This window comes from Mustela putorius, unplaced genomic scaffold, assembly GCF_011764305.1.
Source record: "Mustela putorius furo isolate JIRA1106 unplaced genomic scaffold, ASM1176430v1.1 tig00000788_pilon_pilon_pilon, whole genome shotgun sequence".
Taxonomy (NCBI): Eukaryota; Metazoa; Chordata; class Mammalia; order Carnivora; family Mustelidae; genus Mustela; species Mustela putorius.
Genome location: NW_025421481.1, coordinates 4187041 through 4206316, shown reverse-complemented (window position 1 = coordinate 4206316; position 19276 = coordinate 4187041). Strand labels below are relative to the sequence as shown.

At 38.1% G+C, this 19276-nt stretch overlaps 1 protein-coding gene across 2 annotated transcripts in view; it reads right to left on the bottom strand.

The window, feature by feature from the left end:
- Window positions 1-333: 333 nt before the first annotated feature.
- The window catches only part of GNPTAB (N-acetylglucosamine-1-phosphate transferase subunits alpha and beta), a 76798-nt gene continuing 57855 nt past the window's right edge, over window positions 334-19276 (bottom strand). Inside the window, exons 14-21 of one of the 2 annotated variants that reach the window (XM_004742981.3) lie at window positions 17668-17867; window positions 17200-17419; window positions 16437-16550; window positions 15325-15410; window positions 14973-15071; window positions 11420-11587; window positions 8411-8501; window positions 334-1742 (exon numbers count right to left, since the gene is read on the bottom strand). In XM_004742981.3, coding sequence (XP_004743038.1) covers window positions 1665-1742; window positions 8411-8501; window positions 11420-11587; window positions 14973-15071; window positions 15325-15410; window positions 16437-16550; window positions 17200-17419; window positions 17668-17867 — 1056 coding nt within the window. In that variant the 3' untranslated portion in view covers window positions 334-1664. The remainder of the gene's footprint in view (window positions 1743-8410; window positions 8502-11419; window positions 11588-14972; window positions 15072-15324; window positions 15411-16436; window positions 16551-17199; window positions 17420-17667; window positions 17868-19276) is intronic. The other variant, XM_045084787.1, reaches the window with a different exon arrangement.

The following is a 19276-nucleotide window of genomic DNA, read 5'->3' as shown; positions in this document are numbered from 1 at the left end:
TTAGATCTAACCACAGAAATGTCCAACAAACACACCCAAATGTTAATTTCTCTATAATTTTTCTATAATAAATTCTTCACTTTTAGAATGATACCCAGATACCTCCTCAACTTCTACCACAGGATAAATCCCATTTAGAATTTATGTCTCCTATAACATGACACTCCCCAGTATGTTATAGTACTACTCTCTCCTTACATCACTTTTCATTTATGTTCAGTTATGTTCAGCACAGATGCTGATATACTGTACAAGCCCTCAAGTGACTGCAGAATCTGGATAACAATAAACTCATTCCTCAAAAGTTTAAAAATCAAAGCATCAGACAAAATGTAAGTTTTTATGAGACTTCACATTTTGAAATACATAACATAGCACAAACACACTATTTACATCACAAGTTCTTTTTACAAAATATGTGTTGAAAGAATACTGTTCAAGATCATGATCTTAAAATACCTGTTAGAGTTCAAAAGGGACTTATGGAATCTAATCTCCAGAAATCCACCATATGGTGATATAAATAAAAGCTGAACATCAGGGCTTACTCATACATAAAAATACGAATTCTCTATCCCAGTGGTCAGCAAACAATGGCCTGTGGGCCAAATCCAGCTGGTGGCCTGTTTTTGTACAGCTGCAAGCTAAACATGGTTTTTTGACATTTTTAAGTTAAAAAAAAAACACTAAAACTAAACAATAAAGAATATGCAACAGAGACCCCTGTGGCCTGCAAATATTTACTATGTGACTTTTTACAGAAAGTTTGCTGACCTCTGCATTACTCGAAACCAGCTGAAAGAGCTAGCTACTAGAATATAGGGAGCATTTAAAAAAACACCACTGTAATGTGCCAGTACCATCAGCACTACTCATTTCTAAAATGAGGCACTTCTGTTTGAATATGTACATTTCCGAAACATAATTACATCTGGAAGGTAGCTCTGCTACTTAACTCTAGCCCTTTGTAATTAGGCCTCTGCATGAAATCACATTCTTAGGGGCTGAAGTAAACAAGCACAAAGTACTTCAGCTGTCAGTCATTGATCTCATCAGTAGTTTGACCACTTATGGTCTTAAATGTTAATAGAATCCATAATTTAGGTATTGCCAATAGAAGGTGATATTGTTGTATTATTTAAATAACATAGATAAAAACATGTTTAGATATCCCAATTCATTATTTTCAGAAGTAAGGGTTAACTAGTTAACTTAGTAGCTACTTATTTTAAAAAACAAGAAATGGAAAAAACAAAAATGTAAAACTGCAGCAAAAGGCTTTAGAATGCAAAGACTGGGATCGCTTAGCAATGGTTCCCAAGCTTGCCTAGGCTTCTCATGTGAAAGTTAGTTGGAAATAGTTGCTATGGGAACTTGGCAGCTTTATCTTGTCAGATTTTTCATAAAAAGAATGATGGGTCCATAGCAAATGCTTTAAAAGTAAAACCAGGTCAGAGCTGCTCAACACACAAGTTTTCCATGTCTTGGTTAAACAACTCCTGGTCAGTAGGCTACATTCATGCCACAAAACAAGTATTGTACTGGATGCTTTTCCTTCTTCAAGTCAGGCTGGGTAAGCATCACATCACGAAGACATCTCTATGATGCCGAGTTTCAAAATGCTCAGTGAATGCTGAGGTAGATGATTTTCAAACGAAGATCTTCTATACCCTGATTCGATCAGGACTAGCTTCTTTCTGTATCCTCCTCCTGGGAAATATCTTCCGCTTAAGTGCAATTAACTAGAATATCAAACACAGAAAATATATTTTAATTCTCCATGTTGACAAATTTTAAACTTAGAATCCTATGACCTCTATCATTTCCACAGTCTTCTACATTAAAAAAAAAAAAAAAAAAAACCAAAAACAAAAACAACACACAAAAAATAGAGCAAACAAGTCTTCATCATTCCTCCCCCAAATAAAACCAACTACTACTTTCATTATAGGGTCAATATGCCTAAATATATGCCCACAAAATATTTGAACACACAAGGACTAAAATTATTTTGGCCCATAAAGACCTTTTAACTACATATTTTTACACAGTGATTACCAAACATATTTACTTTTTATTAACATATAATGTAATAATTGTTTCAGGGGTACAGGTCTGTGAATGATCAGTTTTATAAAATTCACCGCACTCACTGAGCACATACCCTCCCAATGTCCTTAATCCAGTGACTCTATCCCTCCCCCCTTCTCCTGCCCCCAGCAACCCTCAATTTGTTTCCTGAGATTAAGAGTCTCTTATGATTTGTCTTCCTTCCCGGTCCCATCTTGTTTCACTTTTTCCCTCCCTTCCCCCCCATAACCCCCACCCTGTCCCTCAAATTTCTCATATCAGAGAGATCATGATAATTGTCTTTCTCTGACTGTCTTATTTCGCTTAGGGTAACAGCCTCTAGTTCCATCCATGTCATTGTTGCAAATGGCAAGATTTCAGGGGTTTTGATGGCTGCATCGTATTCCATTGTAGATATATACCACTTCTTTATTGATTCATCTATTAATGAACATCTAGGCTCTTTCCATAGTCTTGCTATTGTGGACACTGCTGCTATAAACATTCGGGTGCACATGCCCCTTCAGATCACTACATTTGTATCTTCAGGGTAAATACCCAGTAGTGTAATTGCTGGGTCGTAGGGTAGCTCTATTTTCAACTGTTTGAGGAAACCCCATACTGGTGTATTTTCCAGGGTGGCTGCACCAGCTGGCATTCCCACCAGTAATGTAGGCGGGTTCCCCTTTATCTGTATCCTCACCAAAAACCTGCCGTTTCCTGACTGGTTAATTTTAGCCACTCTGACTGGTGTGAGGTGGTATCTCATTGTGGTTTTGATTTGTATTTCCCTGATGCCAAGTGATCTGGAGCACTTTTTATGTGTCTACTGGCCATTTGGATGTCTTCTTTGCAGAAATGTCTGTTGATGTCTTCTGCCCATTTCTTGATTTGATTATTTGTTCTTTGGGTGTTGAGTTTTATAAGTTGGGTTTTTTTTTAAGATTTTATTTATTTATTTGACAGAGAGAGATAACAAGCAGTCAGAGAGGCAGGCACAGAGCAGGGTGGGGGAAGCAGGCTCCCTGCTGAGCAGAAGGCAGAGGTTTAACCTACTGAGCCACCCAGGTGCCCCTATGAGTTTTATAAGTTCTTAATAGATTTTAGATACTAGCTCTTTATCTGGTATGTCATTTGCAAATACCTTCTCCCATTATGCTGGCTGTCTTTTGGTTTTGTTGACTGTTTCCTTTGGTGTGCAAAAGCTTTTGATCAGGATGAAGTCTCAATAGTTCATTTTTACCCTTCCTTCCCTTGCCTTTGTCAATGTTTCTAGGAAGAAGTTGCTGCAGCTGAGGTCTAAAAGGTTGCTCCCTGTGTTCTTCTCAAGGATTTTGATGGATTCCTGTCTCATATTGAGGTCTTTCATCCATTTGAGGTCTGTTTTTGTGTGTGGTGTAAGGAAAATGGTCCACTTTCATTCTGCATGTGGTTGTCCAATTTTCCCAACACCATTTATTGAAGAGACGGTCTTTTTTCCACTGGAAATTCTTTCCTGCTTTGTCAAAGATTAGTTGACCATAGAGTTGAGGGTCCATTTTTGGGCTCTCTATTCTGTTCCATTTATCTATGTGTCTATTTTTAGGCCAGTACATTACTGTCTGGATAATTACAGCTTTGTATTACAGCTTGAGGTCTGCAATCGTGATGCCACCCACTTTGGTTTTCTTTTACAACATTCCTCGGGCTATTCAGGGTCTTTTCTGATTCCATATAAATTTTAGGATTATTTGTTCCATTTCTTTGAATCAAGTTGACAGTATTTTGATAGGGACTGCATTAAACGTGTAGATAGCTCTATGCAGCATAAACATTTTCACAATATTTGTTCTTCCAATCCATGAACATGGAATGTTTTTCCATTTATTTCTGTCTTCTTCAATTTCTGAGTATAGATTCTTTGCCTCTTTGGTTAGGTTTATTCCTAGGTATCTTATGGTTTTGGGTGCAACTGTAAATGGGATCAACTCCTTAATTTCTCTTCCTTCTGCCTTGTTATGTATAGAAATGCAACTGATTTGTGTAAATTTTATATCCTGACACTTTACTTTTTTATCCTGAGTTCTAGCAGTGTTGGAGTGGAGTCTTTTGAGTTTTCCACATAAAGTATATCATCGGCACAGTAAGAGTTTAATTAATTTTTGCTGATTTGGAAGCCTTTTATTTCTTTTTGTTGTCTGACTGCTGAGGCTAGGACTTCTAGTACTATGTCGAATAGCAGTGGTGAAAGTGGACAGCCCTGCTGTGTTCCTGCCCTCAGAGGAAAAGCTTTCAGTTTTTCAACATTGAGAATGATATTCACTGTGGGTTTTCATAGATGGCTTTGATAATATTGAGATATGTACTATCTATCCCTACACTGTGAAGAGTTTTTTTTTTTTTTTTAAGATTTTATTTATTTATCTGACAGACAGAGATCACAAGCAGGCAGAGAGGCAGGCTGAGAGAGAGAGAGAAGCAGGCTCCCTGCTGAGCAGAGAGCCCGATGCAGGGCTCGATCCCAGGACCCTGAGATCATGACCTGAGCCGAAGGCAGAGACTTTAACCCACTGAGCCACCCAGGCGCGCCAACTGTGAAGAGTTTTGATCAGGGAAGGTTGCTGTACTTTGCCAAATGCTTTTTCAGCATCTACTGAGGGTATCATATCGTTCCTGTTCTTTTTTATTAATGTCTTATATCACATTGATTGGATATTGAACCAAACTTGCAATCCAGGAATAAATCCCACATGGTTGTGGTGAATAATCCTTTTAATGTACTGTTGGATCCTACTGGCTAGTATTTTGCTAAGAATTTTTGCATCCATGTTCATCAGGGATATTGGTCTGTAATTCACCTTTTTGATGGGGTCTTTGGTTTGGGGATCAAGGTAATGCTGGCCTCATAAAATGAGTTTGGAAGTTTTCCTTCCATTTCTATTTTTTGGAACAGTTTCAGGAGAATAGGTGTTAATTCTTCTTTAAATGTTTGGTAGAATTCCTGTGGGAAGCCATCTGGCCCTGGGCTCTTTGTTGGGAGATTTTTTTAAAAGATTTTATTTATTTATTTATTTGATGGACAGAGATCACAAGTAGGCAGAGAGAGAGAGAGGAAGGGAAGCAGGCTCCCTGCTAAGCAGAGAGGCCAATGCAGGGCTCGATCCCAGGACCCTGAGACCATGACCTGAGCCAAAGGCAGAGGCTTAACCCACTGAGCCACCCAGGTGCCCCTGTTGGGAGATTTTTGATAACTGCTTCAGTCTCCTTACTGATTATAGATCTGTTCAGGTTTTCTGTTTCTTCCTGGTTCAGTTTTGGTAGTTTATGTGTCTCCAGGAATGCATCCATTTATTCCAGATTGTCAAATTTGCTGATGTATAGTTGCTCATAATATGTTCTTATAATTATCTGTGTTTCTTTGGTGTTGGTTGTGATTTCTCCTCTTTCATTCATTATTTTATTAATTTGGGTCCTTTCTCTTTTCTTCTTGGTTAAGTCTGGCCAGGAGTTTATCGATCTTATTACTTCAAAGAACCAGCTCCCAGTTTCATTGATCTGTTCTACTGTTCTTTTGGTTTCTATTTCATTGATTTCTTCTCTGGTCTTTATTATTTCTCTTCTCCTGCTGGGTTCAGGGTTTCTTTGCTCTTTTCCAGCTCTTTTAGGTGTAGGGTTAGGTTGTGTTTTGAGACCTTTCTTGTTTCTTGAGAAAGGTTTGTATGGCTATATGCTTTCTCTCAGGACCGCCTTTGCTGTATCCCAAAGATTTTGAACAGTTGTGTTTTCATTTTCTTTTGTTTCCATGCATTTTTTAAATTCTTCTTTAATTTCCTGGTTGACCCATTCATTCTTTATTAGGATGCTCTTTAGCATCCATGTGTTTTTCTTTCCAACTTCCCTCTTGTGGTTGAATTCTAGTTTCAAAGCACTGTGGTCTGAAAATATGCAGGGAATGATCCCAGTCTTTTGACACTGATTGAGACCTGATTTGTAAGCCAGGTTGGGATCTATTCTGCAGAATGTTCCATGTGCACTAGAAAAGAAGGTGTATTCTGTTGCTTTGGGGTGGAATGTTGTCAATATATCTGTGATGTCCATCGGATCCAGTATATCATTTAAAGCCTTTATTTCCTTGTTAATCTTTTGCTTAGATAGTCCCTCCATTTCAGTGAGGGGGGGGTGTTCAAGTGTTCTACTATTATTGTATTATAGTTGATGTGTTTCTTTGATTTTGATTTTGTTGTTAATTGGTTTTATAACTGGCTACTCCCATGTTAGGGGCATAGATATTTAAAATTGTTAGATCTTCTTGTTGGACAGACCCTTTAAGTATGATATAGTGTCCTTCCTCATCTCTTATTATAGTCTTTGGCTGATGTAAGGCTTGCCACCCCAGCTTTCTTTTGATGTCCATTAGCATGGTAAATTGTTTTCTACCCACTCATTTTAAATCTGGAGGCGTCTTTGGTTCTAAAATGAGTTTCTTGTAGATGGCATATAGATGGGTCTTTGTTTTTTTTATCCATCCTGATACCCTGTGTCTTTTAATTGGGGCATTTAGCCCATTTACATTCAGAGTAACTACTGAAATATAAGAATTTAGTGCCATTGTACTGCCTGTAAGGTAACTGTTACTATATATTGTCTCTGATCCTTTCTGGTCTGTTACTTTTAGGCTCTCTTTGCTTCGAGGACCCATTTCAGTATTTCCTGTAGGGGTGGTTTGGTGTTTGCAAATTCTTTTAGCTTCTGTTTGTCCTGGAAGCTTTTTACCTCTCCTTCTATTTTCAATGACAGCCTACCTGGATATAGTATTCTTGGCTGCATATTTTTCTCATTTAGTGCCTGAATATATCATGCCGGTCCTTTCCGGCCTGCCAGGTCTCTGCGGAGAGGTCTGCTGCCAATCTAACATTTTCTACCATTGTAGGTTACAGACCTCTTGTCCCAAGATGCTTTCAGGATTTACTCTTTGTCACTGAGACTTTTGAGAACAACGGAGCAGAGAGAAAAGAGGATTGATTCTTCCCCTCTTTTCTCCCTCCTTGCCTCTCTGTTTCCCTCTTCTCTATGGGTATAAGTGACACAGATGAAAGACTGGCACTCCTGTTCCTTCCCACTGCTGTCAGCTGCTCCTTCCAGCCAACCTGTCTTTTCTCCTCATTGCAGGCAGGCACACTGCTGACTCCTAATTCCTCAGTGACCTCTGTTCTAGAGCAGGGAGAGTTTTACTAGCCCAGAATAACGGCAATCAGAACAGAACTGATACTGCTAGGAAGTAGATGAAGATTTAAACTGCAGTCCTGCTTACCTACCCAATCTCCCCTCTTTTTATTTCCTTCCATTTATGGTAAGAAGCCCAGGCACTGTTTATTTCTAACGTTCTCAATACTTCAGCCTCCTCCTTCCCAGTTTAAGTAAACTCAGTGCAAGTTTCCCATAATTGACAGCTAGAAAGGCTCCACTCAACAGTCACCTCAGGTGGAGGCTGAGGTGAGGTCTACTTAACCCAGGTAAGTCAGGTCAGCCCAGACACCACTCCCTTTCTCTTAAGACCATTTCATGCCTACACCAAGTAAGGATTCTATGGTCCCTTTCTTTTTACCTCACTAACCTCCCTTCTACTCATGGGACTTCACTTGAAGAAGGCTATGTACATGTGCCTGCACGGAGAGAAATTCCAGCAATTCAAAGGAAATGTAATTGGGAGAAATGTGAGCACAAATGGGCACTGTCCACAGAAGAGTAGATAATAAGTCACTGCGGTCACTTTTAGAAAGGTTGTAAGAAAAGAAAAATCAAAAAACCATACAAAATCAGTATCAGATGAGGATTCTAGGTGGGTCTTTTGGTTAGAAATAGAGGTTTTCAGTTTTACCTTGATGTCTACAAGTTAATCTACTGAGTTCCAGGTAAAAAGAATACTGAAAGTGCATCTAGAAGATTAATGAATAAAAGGCTATTATGTTTGCTGCCTGAATATTATGAAATCTGTTTGACATATTAATATCTGAGTTAGAAGCTAAAAGAAAAAGTTAAAATTTTCCTGTGAATTCATATCACTTTTTAAAGAATCAGATATTCTTATACTAAAAAATGTTTGGGGGCACCTGGGTAGCTCAATGGGTTAAGCCTCTACCTTCAGCTCAGGTCATGATCTCAGGGTCCTGGGATCGAGCCCTGCATCAGGCTCTCTGTTCAGCAAGGAGCCTGCTTCCCCTTCTCTCTCTGCCTGCCTACTTGTGATCTCTCTTTGTGTCAAGTAAATACATAAAAATATTTAAATCCATCCATCCATCCATACATACATACATACATAATAAATAATGTTTGATCCTCACATAAAATATGTAAGACTTACCTGTTCAGCAAAAAATGAGAATATAGTAAACATAATCAATGTTGCCAGCACACAGTGAGTCCAAAACTTCAATTTGTCTCGATATGCTCTCCTGTTCAGAGAAAGAAGAAAGCAAATATGTAGTTCTGTGCATAGTCCCACTATATCAGAATTAATTATATACTAGTTTAGCCTAAGTTGTGAAACACAAAAACATTGTCTGGAGACAATTTGAAAATGTTAATACAATGTATATTTCCACCTTAGATCAGATTTTTCATTACATCAGAGTAAATATTATATTTGAATTATAAAAGTTACCCAGGCAGAGGATAGGACTTCAAAAGAAAATTACTTTTAGCATTTAAACAAAAGTACACTTTCATTCCTATCCATTTCTTCACAGTCACTTAATCAACACTTTCTGTGGATGTAGACAGATAAACAAGAAGTTCTTGCTCTAAACTGTAAGCGTGGGGAGTCACTGACATGCAGATGGCTAGCCATCACACAAAATGGAACAAAAAATGTAGTATCAAAAGCAAAGTCTTATGGAAAAACAGAGAAATGAGGAAAGCACTCAGATCCGGTAATATTTCATTTAAGCCTTGCAGCGGGGTGGGGGACCTTAAATGAAAGCATTTAACGGAGTAAGGCAGTGAGCATCATAGAGGAGCAGGCTGAGTCCTGTAGAAATGAGTGAAGTCTGGCCTGGGGACATCAGGAAGAGAGCTAAAGCCATGGCAAGGCAGGTGGGCATAAACTGCAGGTATTCTGGAAAAATATGCAATGGGGTTTGGACATAATACTCTAGTGGGAAAGTGTATGAAATGGCAGGTATGGGTGTATGTGTGACAACTGGAATAAAAATGGTGGCCATCTGAAGGATGCATGTCCGGTGACCAGAGGTGACCAGGCAGCCAGTTGTGTTAGTCTGGGTATGAAAACAAAATGAAGACAAGTGGGAGAAAGAAAACAAGCAACAGAAGAGATAATCTAAGAGTAGAATCAACTGGACTTGAAGATAGGTTATTGGGATTAGAGGCAGTAGAGAAGTTTCCTCATCTGTACTGTGGAAGTAATAATTTATTATGAAGACTAAACATATGCTTAACATAAGTCTTAGAAGATATTCTAATAGCCATCAATGCAGGCCTCTGTGCTGAGTTCCAGATTCTCTTTTACAGCGTATCTTGTGTAGATGTCTCTACTTCAAGTCCCATATTGATAATAGTACCTCTAATTTTCTCCTGAATTTCCTATGTCTCATAACAGGATCACAACTAGTGCAGTTAGTTCTAATGTCTATGGTGTCATTCAGAATTGATATGTAATTTAGAGAGATAAGAAGCCAGAAGCTCTAATACAGTTAAGCTGTCCCAGCAACCAGAGAATCTGATAATAGCTGGAGGTTCCCTCAGCCATTCATCCACTGAGCATGTATTATGTGCTAGAAAGGCACTGTGCACTCAGAGAAGAGTAAGACACCATCTCTGCCCATGAAGAGAGCTTATAGTCAATCAGGAGGGGCAAACGCACCAAACAGACTACTGTACAGTGTAGAAAGTGTTATACCCAAGGAAGGAGAACAGGAAGAAAGCCTAAAGAGAAAGGTGACAGGGGACTCAACCACAATGTCATGAAAGGAAAGAAAAAGTGAAGTTTCTAGAAGGCAAGGTGGTAGTGGAGGCCCAGCAGTAAGAAAAGACACAGATGCTGAACAGGATGAAGAAAATGAAGCCCCCCAGTTCAGAGAATTCCAACTGATTCATCCTTATTTGTGTAACACAGAAATCAAAGTCCTCTCAAATTATTCTTATTCAGTTGGGCCCTTGAAGATAAATGTAGTCACAAACTGGATTTGGGGAATTAACACTTGAAACCATCCAAAGATCTTTTTCCTCTGAGCTAAATAAAAGAAAGTAAAAATGAGAAACCATTCCTAGAAGGTAAGAACCACAATTTAGTAGTAACTTCTCCTTCTGGAAATAAAAATACACAGCTATTAGCAATATACATGTTAATGGGCTCAATATCCAACTCCAATACACCAAAGAGTTCTAGTTGCCAAGGCTGCTAATTTCCTCCCTACAATCTCTTCCAATTCTGTCTTCTGCTTTCTCTCTATTCCCTGAGCTGTGGTCCTTGGTTCACACCCTGTTTCAGAGCTCCTGAAATAATTAATACTTGTCTCCCTGCTTTCAGTTTCCAGATAACACTGCCTCACCAGTTACCTTTTCAAAAATCATGTGGATTTGGATTGTGATCATCCAAGTCTGATCACTACAAACATCTAAAAAAATGTCTCTTGGGAAACCCCATTCTCTAAAGAAAAAAGTCAATTCATATAGAGCCCTTCACAATCTCTCCTTTTGCTCTCCAGAAACCCTCTTTTACACTCCTGTGCCTTGTACGTGCCATTTCTTCTACCAGGAATGTCTTTTCTACTTGGGAAAGTCCTTTTCATAATTCAAAACCAAGTCCAAAGGGTGCCTTCCCCTAAGAGAACTGGCTGCTCCCTCGTTCATACTCCAGTAGCACTGAACCCTGTCAGAGCACTAGATACCACAACTGTCTGCCTGCAGCCTGTCTCCCTGCAGGGACTGAGGGCCTCAAAACCGGGTACCCTACTCCTTTCATCTGTGTATTCCCAGCACCTGGCATGGGGTAAACAGTAGTAAAATAAGACATGAAGGAAACATTATAAAGCAGCTTTGGATTACAGTGGAACATATGGAAGGCTGGGTGGGAATCAGGCGGGATTTACCACTTATCAGCTACTTCACCTTGAGCAAATCATGCAGCTTCTATTACCATGTTCTCCTGCCATATAGCAGATTCTCAAGAAACAAGGTAGCTATTCTGATGGCAATGAATGATACTCAGCAGAGGTGCTTGGCCAGTAAGCTCAATAAAATCTTTTAAGTGTATTTTTACAAAGTAATTATAGATCAAATAGTACATTAAAGGAATTTCATCACTTGTCAATACACACACACACACACACACACACGTGAACATGAGACCCACCACTCCTGCAGCTCATGCATATGAAGGAAACGGTTTCGATACTCCCTTGGCAGCTCAAACTGGGATGGTATGGGGAACATGGATTCGTAGAAGTCCCTGAGAACAGCTTTCACTGTCTGGGCATCTTTATGATTATGGTCTATGTTGTCATTCAGGCAAACAAACTTCCTAGAAAAATAGAGATTCAGGGTTATTGGCTATCATGAGAATGAGCCTGATACAATAAAACAAGAAATGTAGATTCCAAATATATTTTAAACAGACTCATGTTCCAAGCTGTTATATGTGCTGATACGATTCTCTGGGGGAGGAATGTTCTATAGAGTTTTTCTTTGGATTTTCCTCATCTGTAAAACGAAGAGAACTAGGGAAGATAATCTTAAAAGTGCTTCTAGTTGTTGGAATAAGTTAATTTAATGATTTCTGTTTAACATGGCCCCAATTAAGTGTTTAATAAATACAGTTTACTGATTAGAGCATTTTGTTGGCAGCCAGAGAAGAAACTGGTGAACACCTAAAACCAAGTTCTATTATGGTTATATTACTAAGAATAGTGATATAGACAATTAATATAAAGATAGTGCCTTACAGCTATAGATTCTATGAGTTTGATGACTTTTCTTAATATGTCTCCAACTAAGGTACTAGAGTTCTGGCACCTTACTGTCATGCTTCCCCCTACTGTTTCAAGTTCCCTTCAAGGCAAACTCACTAAACTGAGGGCCCATTAAAACAGCAGGCAGGGATAACACCACTTTTGAAGTAAATTTTACTAAAATTTAAAATTACTAAAATTTAAAAGAGACCAAAAAAAACACAAAAAAACCCTCACCAAACTTAAATCTAATAAAGCCCTCAGATCCAACTACCAATTTATAAGAAAAAGTGGGAACATGAGATACAATCAAAGTAGTCCAAAGTACAGAGATTTCTTCATATACACATACAAAATTGTATGTTTAAAAAAGAGAGATTGAGGAAAAACTGACAGACTTAAGTGCAGTGAATTTACTTGATACTTCAAACCAATAAAAAATGTAAATGCTTAGAAAAGACAACTAGGGAAACAGGTATATTGACCAGATGGCTATCATATTAAGGAATAAAATAATGATATGGCGGTTATTTTGAAAGAGCTGTTATAGAGAAATATATTTTAAATATCTAGAGATAAAATGAAACAATGTCTGAGCTTTACATACAAATAATCAGAAAGAGGTAGTAAAGGACTGGATGTGTGTAGATGAAAGAAGAACAACTTCTAACAATCACTTCTTATTGAAGATGGGTGGTGGGTAAAAATTCATTATCCTATCTACTCTCTTGGGGACTGTATCAAATTAAAGGATACTCAAGAGATATCAACCAAATACAATGCATAAGCCTTGACTAGATCCTGCATTTAAAAAAAAAATAGCTATACAGGGCATTTGGATGCAACTAGGGAAATATGAATATGGATTATCTATTAGATGGTATTGCTTAGTGTTATCAGATTGTGTGTTAGTTATGTGTTAACTGTCTTTAGTATAAAGGAGAATGATTTTGTTTTAGAAGATATGTACTAGAATAATTACCGGTGAAATGTATGGATGCCTGAAACTAAATTTCAAATGGTTCAGCAAACAGCAACAACAAAATAAAAACAAAACCTGTTTTGTGTGTGTGTATAGACAGATCAATAAGTATAATAAAACGCTGACATTTTAAAATCTGGGTTAAATATTTATGGGATTTATTGTAGTATTTTTTTCCATTTTCCTTTATCTCCAAAATTTTTCGTAACGTTGGGAGAAATTAAAGAAAGTATATGCACGAGACAAAGGGTATGTGTGGACAACAACTAAATTAGACCCTGCTGGGTGCCTAGAAAACATCATCCCCTTTCTTCTAAAAGGAGTTTGCATTTTGCTCAGTATTTCTCTCCCCATGAGCTGACTCAATGGGAGGCAAGCCTACTCCATCCCAGAGACAGCTCCTGTGTATGTGAATCCTTTTCACAGTGACTGATATTAGAATGGGGGTCTGGGGCGCCGGGATGACTCAATTGGTTAAGTGTCTGATTCTTGATTTCTGCTCAAGTCATGATCTCAGGGTCATGGATGGAGCTCCTCATAGGGCTGGGGGGTGGTCTGTGCTCAGTGGGGAGTATACTTGTCCCTCTGTGCACCCCTCCCTGCAACGTGCAATCTTTCTGCTCTCTAAAATAAATCAAATCTAAAAAAAAAAAAAAAGAATGAATGATGAATGAATGGAGAGACAGCATACCCTACATACAAAGGGGCAATCCCTTTGTCTCAGAGCATAGCTCCATTTTCAGAGACATCTAGAATTGCTGTGGCTCCCCTATCTCCAGCCTGAAGATGAAGCCAACAAAAGCAGGAGGGCAACAGAGAGGAACAGGCCTGAGGGAAAAACAAAGCCTGGATTCTGCCTAGTCCAGACTCCTCGTTAATGGGGGCAAACCTGTCCTTAAAACTTCAGTCAGTAAGAACACTGGTTTTCCATTCCTGACTTAAAAATGAGCACTTAAAAAAGTAAAACAACAGTTAAAAATAAGATCTGTTCAAGATCACAAGGGCCTGGCAGGTACTAAGCCTGGCTTACCACGTGTCCTTTTAGGAAATCCCTGTCCGTTTAAGTACCATAAAGGTCTATGAATTCTCTTACCCCAAAACTTTCAAACGGGCACAAAGACATAAAGGTATAAGGTACAACTGAAAACTACAAATTCTCACGTGGTATTCTTACACACCACAAAATGACTGGGAGGGCACATCAACAAAATGGGGGAAGCAAAAAGCAAGGACTGAAATTTTTTTTTTTTTTAAGATATTTTAAAAAATTAAAGCAGGGCATTCCAGTCAGAGGGCATAACAGGAAGAGAAAGCTACAAGCTGAGTGATTATTAATCATAATGGTTGGGACGGCTGGGTGGCTCAGTCAGTTAAGCTTCTGCCTTCAGCTCAGGTCATGATCCCAGAGTCCTGGGATTGAGTTCCACATTGGGCTCCTTGCTTGGCTCCCTCTGCCTGCTCTGCATTCCATCTGCTCCAAACTAAATAAGCCACTTCCTTCTCTTGAGTCACCTTTTATCATGTCTATTTGCATAATTAAAGATCATTTTTGGGGGTGTCTGGGTGGCTTAGTTGGTTAAGTGTCAGCCTTTAGCTCAGGTCATGATCCTGGGACCCTGAGCTCGAGCCCCACATCGGGCTCCATTCTCAGCAGGGAGTCTGCTTCTCCCTCTGCCTCTCCCCTCCCCCACTAGCTTGTGCATACACGCTCTCTCCTAAAAAAAAAAAAATTTTTTTTAAAGGGTTATGGACATTGGGGAGGGTATGTGCTCTGGTGAGTGCTGTGAAATGTGTAAGCCTGATGATTGACAGACCTGTAACCCTGGGGCAAATAAGATCTTATATGTTAATAAAAAATTTTAAAAAAGAAAGATCATTTTTTAAAGTTATGGGAATTCTCTGTATTTTCTGTTCAATTTTGCCATGAACCTAAAAGTACTCAAAAAAGTAAAGTTTACCAGTTAAGAAAAAAGTACCTGGGGTTTTTTCTTATATCATCCAACTGGCCAACCACATGAGAAACATTGGTACGGATCATTTTAAAAGCAATTTCTTCTTCTCCCATGATTTCAAACCTAATTATCAAAACATATTTTAAAGAGTATAAATATTTACATGGAAATAAAAACAGAATTTAAATAAGAAAAGTATTTTATAAAACTTTAACAGTCAATATCCTGAGAATGACTTACTCTTTTGGTGTTACTAAACAAAACCACCTCATATAAATTTTAAAAGGGGGCTCAGGAGATAAACTATTGTAAAAATTATGAAAATGCCAGACTCCTACAATTATTCTTAAACAGAGAAAATGTATGTACAACTTACCTATATTTGTTTTTGTCCTTATATGCTTTGTGGATTTTATCAGTTACTGGTTTACAGTTGGTTACTAGACTCTTAGTGACTGGTGGCTAGAGAAAATACAAACAATGCATCAGGCCAAGACCTGGGTGGGATAGGTTGAAGCACTAACTTCAGGGCAAAATTTAAGGAGGGACCAAAGACTCCTAATCAAGACAAATACTTTAATGCAGTATTTGAAAAAGTCAAATTGGCATGAAATAACCTCCAGGCTAATTGCCTGTTTTTGTAAATAAATTTTTATTTTAATCACACATTGCTATACACTGTTAAAATAGTCTTGTAAGTTACTGGCAGAATAAATTTCTAACATAAATTGTAATGAACTGGTCTATGTCATACTCATAAGCTAACTTGTCATTCTTAACCTAATTGGGAAATACTTTATCCTAGGTATAATCACAGTTAATTACAGTAATGAAGCCAACACCTTGCTAAGAGTTCATTCGAGTAATGCTAACAAATGCTGTTAGTATTCATGTTCCAAGTAGTTTATTTGTATGAACCTCAAGCCTAACTTATTAACATTAGCAAACAGCCTTTACTTAATTCTTAAAAGGGTATTTGCTGATTCTAAATCTCATGCCAGAAAGCTAGTATAAATCACCTTCCTTAGGGAGGAACACATTTCTGCAAGTTCTGTGTAAACGCAGGGGCCTGGTAACTGTGAAGTCTTACTAGGAACACAAAGTTTATAAGAGAAAGCTAGGAAAGGGGAGGAGAAAAGACAGTGAAGGACAGAAATGAAAGTACAGGTGGGGGAAACAGAAGTCTTGAGTGAGAGTGAACACCAGCAAAACTCTCTGAAGTATTCTCATTGGCTATCCTCTGCTGTCCTTAATGAACAGATGTCTGATTATAGAATATTAGCAACTAATCTCAATATTAGCTTAACATCCACTAGATAGGAGAAAGAAAAGATATGAATGATTCCGGATTATCTGAACTTCTGCTGTCTACCAAAGAGATAAATATAGAGTCTACTTCATATGTTTGAAATGCTATACAAAACCGGTACAGATAATACTTGATAAGGACATACTTCCTTGTTACACAAAGGAACTCATGCCACTTACCAAATTGGGATCATAGTATGCTTCCTGAGTTGGTGGAACACTATTTAGCAGAGTGATATTAACAGGGAGCATTTTCGAGCAATTTATTAGCATGTGTTCCAGACCTGTTAAATCCTAATAAAGCAAAATAAAAGGATAAACCTTATATGTACAAGTAATAACTGTGGTTTTAAAAATAAAAATTATGTGAAAGTCTCCAAAATTTCTTTAAATGCTATCTTCAAGGGGAGTTTGATTACATGACTCCTAAAATAAAAACATCCCCAAAAGAACAGAATGAGATAATACAAACACAAATATTTCATCTTCATCTCAAAGTAGAACATACTGGCTTATGAGGCACTTTTTAGTCAGATGGGAGGTCCTGCAGTCAGGTTCATCTTGGCACTCTCCACTAACAAGTCGTCTACTCCTAGGACTACAGGATGCTGTGACCAAGGGGACTGTGCAACAACCCAGGCCTGGCTGAGACAACAATCCAGTGGGCCACACCTGAAGCTCCTGAAAGAACCTGTCACGAGAATCTTATATGCAGGGATGGTCTGGCTCTTTTCCACATAATATAATAGCAGAACACCTACTTCAGGCCTAAAAATGTACTCTTATAAAATATGAACCTCAAATTTGGCTTTAATTCTGGCACTAAAAATGGACTAGTTGTGAATACCTCTGTTAAATATTAAGAATTACTCTTACTTGCACTACAACAAAATATGTGAAAGAAAAGAGAAGGTTCAGAAGAGAAAAATAAAACAAAACACACCTGCAAACTTAAAGGCAGGTCGTGAATTCTGGTAGCCAGTGTTCGGATTTCTCTGTCAGATAAGACACCAGACTGGTCTGTATCAACTTCATCAAAAACCTGAGATATATTCAGTGGCTGAACAGCACTCATGAGATAGTAAAAATATGAAAAGGCAAACTGCATATCCTCCGAATGGCGCACTTTGTGAAATGACGTCTTGTCAAATTCTTCAGGGAACCTGTCCAAACATAACATACAGTGAGCTGAGCTCTGGATACTTGAAGTATATATAGACATTAATCTGTATTCAAATATATTCCAACATTTGTGGAGTTAGAATCTTCTTTCCCATTTCTTTCGCTGATACCTTCAACATACCAGTTGTCACGTGTTAAGAGCCATACATCAAGCACCACAAAGACGTCCACTGTAAGCAGACTTAACTCTGAGCACGTGCAAGCAACTCACACAATAAGCAAGACTTACATATCTTGAAGTTCTTGCATAACGATTCGGTCAATCATGTGAGGCATGTGTGCAGGGACTTTCCGAGATGTGAATCCAAACTTGCTGTTTAGAATTTTATTTACGTATCGAAGGGAATCTGCAAATGTATCTTTCAACTTCCTTCCAGTGTGTTTGCTATCAGTGTAGTATGCCAGTTGTGTCTTCAATGACTCTTCTTCCTGAAAAGAGAATTCCATGTAACATAGCATTATGTTTACTGCACAGGTGTACTTTGTTTAAGTAGTATTTTATATACCTAGCCAGGAACTGTGACAAATAAATGAGCACCAGCAGATCACTTTAAGGATCCTAAGAGTAGGACTAAACTCAATTTCAGTGAAAGTTTCACCAGCACTGGTCTATGAACAACAGTTGGGCAAAGGAGGTCTATTTATAGGGTATTTTTCAAGGACTAGTCACCAAGCATGAAATTTCATAGCCAATTCAGTGCAGTATTTAAAAAATTTATTTGAAAGTAAGTTTGACAGGGGCATCTGGGTGGTCAGTTGATTGAACATCTGACTCTTGATCTTGGCCCAGGTCTTGATCTCAGGTTGTTAAGTTCAGGCCTCACATTGAAGCCTACTTTAAAAATAAAAATTAACTAACTGATCAATTTAATAGCACTTTCAATATCAAGTTATTTCTACTGGTGACATCTAAGCAGTAAGCACTTGAGTTCTGAACAGAAGGACCAAAAAAAGGATTGTTTCACCATATAACAGTGTTAATATTATAAAATACAAAGATGGAACCCTGTCAAAATCAAAATCAGTAAGAGGCAAAACTAATGGGCAAAGAATATTAAGAGAATATATGAATACACTTTACGAAGATGGGATATTTTTGCTTCTCAATCTGGTGAAAAAATATCGATTGATACTGTTGTTGGTTAGCCTGTGGAGAAACTAGCACTTTTGTATACTGTGGCAGTATGAAGTGGTATGGCATTCTAGAAGGACACAGTAAAAAAAAAATTAACTTTAACCTAGAAATTCCACCTACATAAGTAGAAACTTCCTCAAAAATAGGCTATACGTACAAGAATATCTACTGCAACACTACTTGTAATTGCAAAACAAACAGCTCTTAAAAAACACAGTGACACTCGCATGGGTTTGCTCCCATACTACCGGATCAAGAGGCAACCACAGAGCAGTATGTGTAGTGCTAGTTCACTGCTGCAAAACACTGCTGCAAACAAACAAACAAACAAACAAAAAAACAAAACACTGCTGCAAAAGACGTATTAATATAGTTTGTTTATTTGCATATCTATATAAAAATACTGGAAAAATACCCACCAAACTATTCCTAGTGATTATTTCAAGTAAGAAAATAAAGGAAGAAAGGAGGAAGATCTTTCCCTTTTTTACTGTATATTTTTTGGATTGCTTACAATTTTTGCCACTAGTCTATAATATTTTTTAATTTAAGTAATGAAAGGGATATTATCACAGGTAAGAACTTTGCAGTCCTTCACTCAATTGGTAAATGACTACTGTAGGGATAAGATACTCTCCAAAGACAGTGAGGGAAGTTCCCCTCTTCAGCCTCTTTTTTACCAGCCTGACACCTACTCATGGCT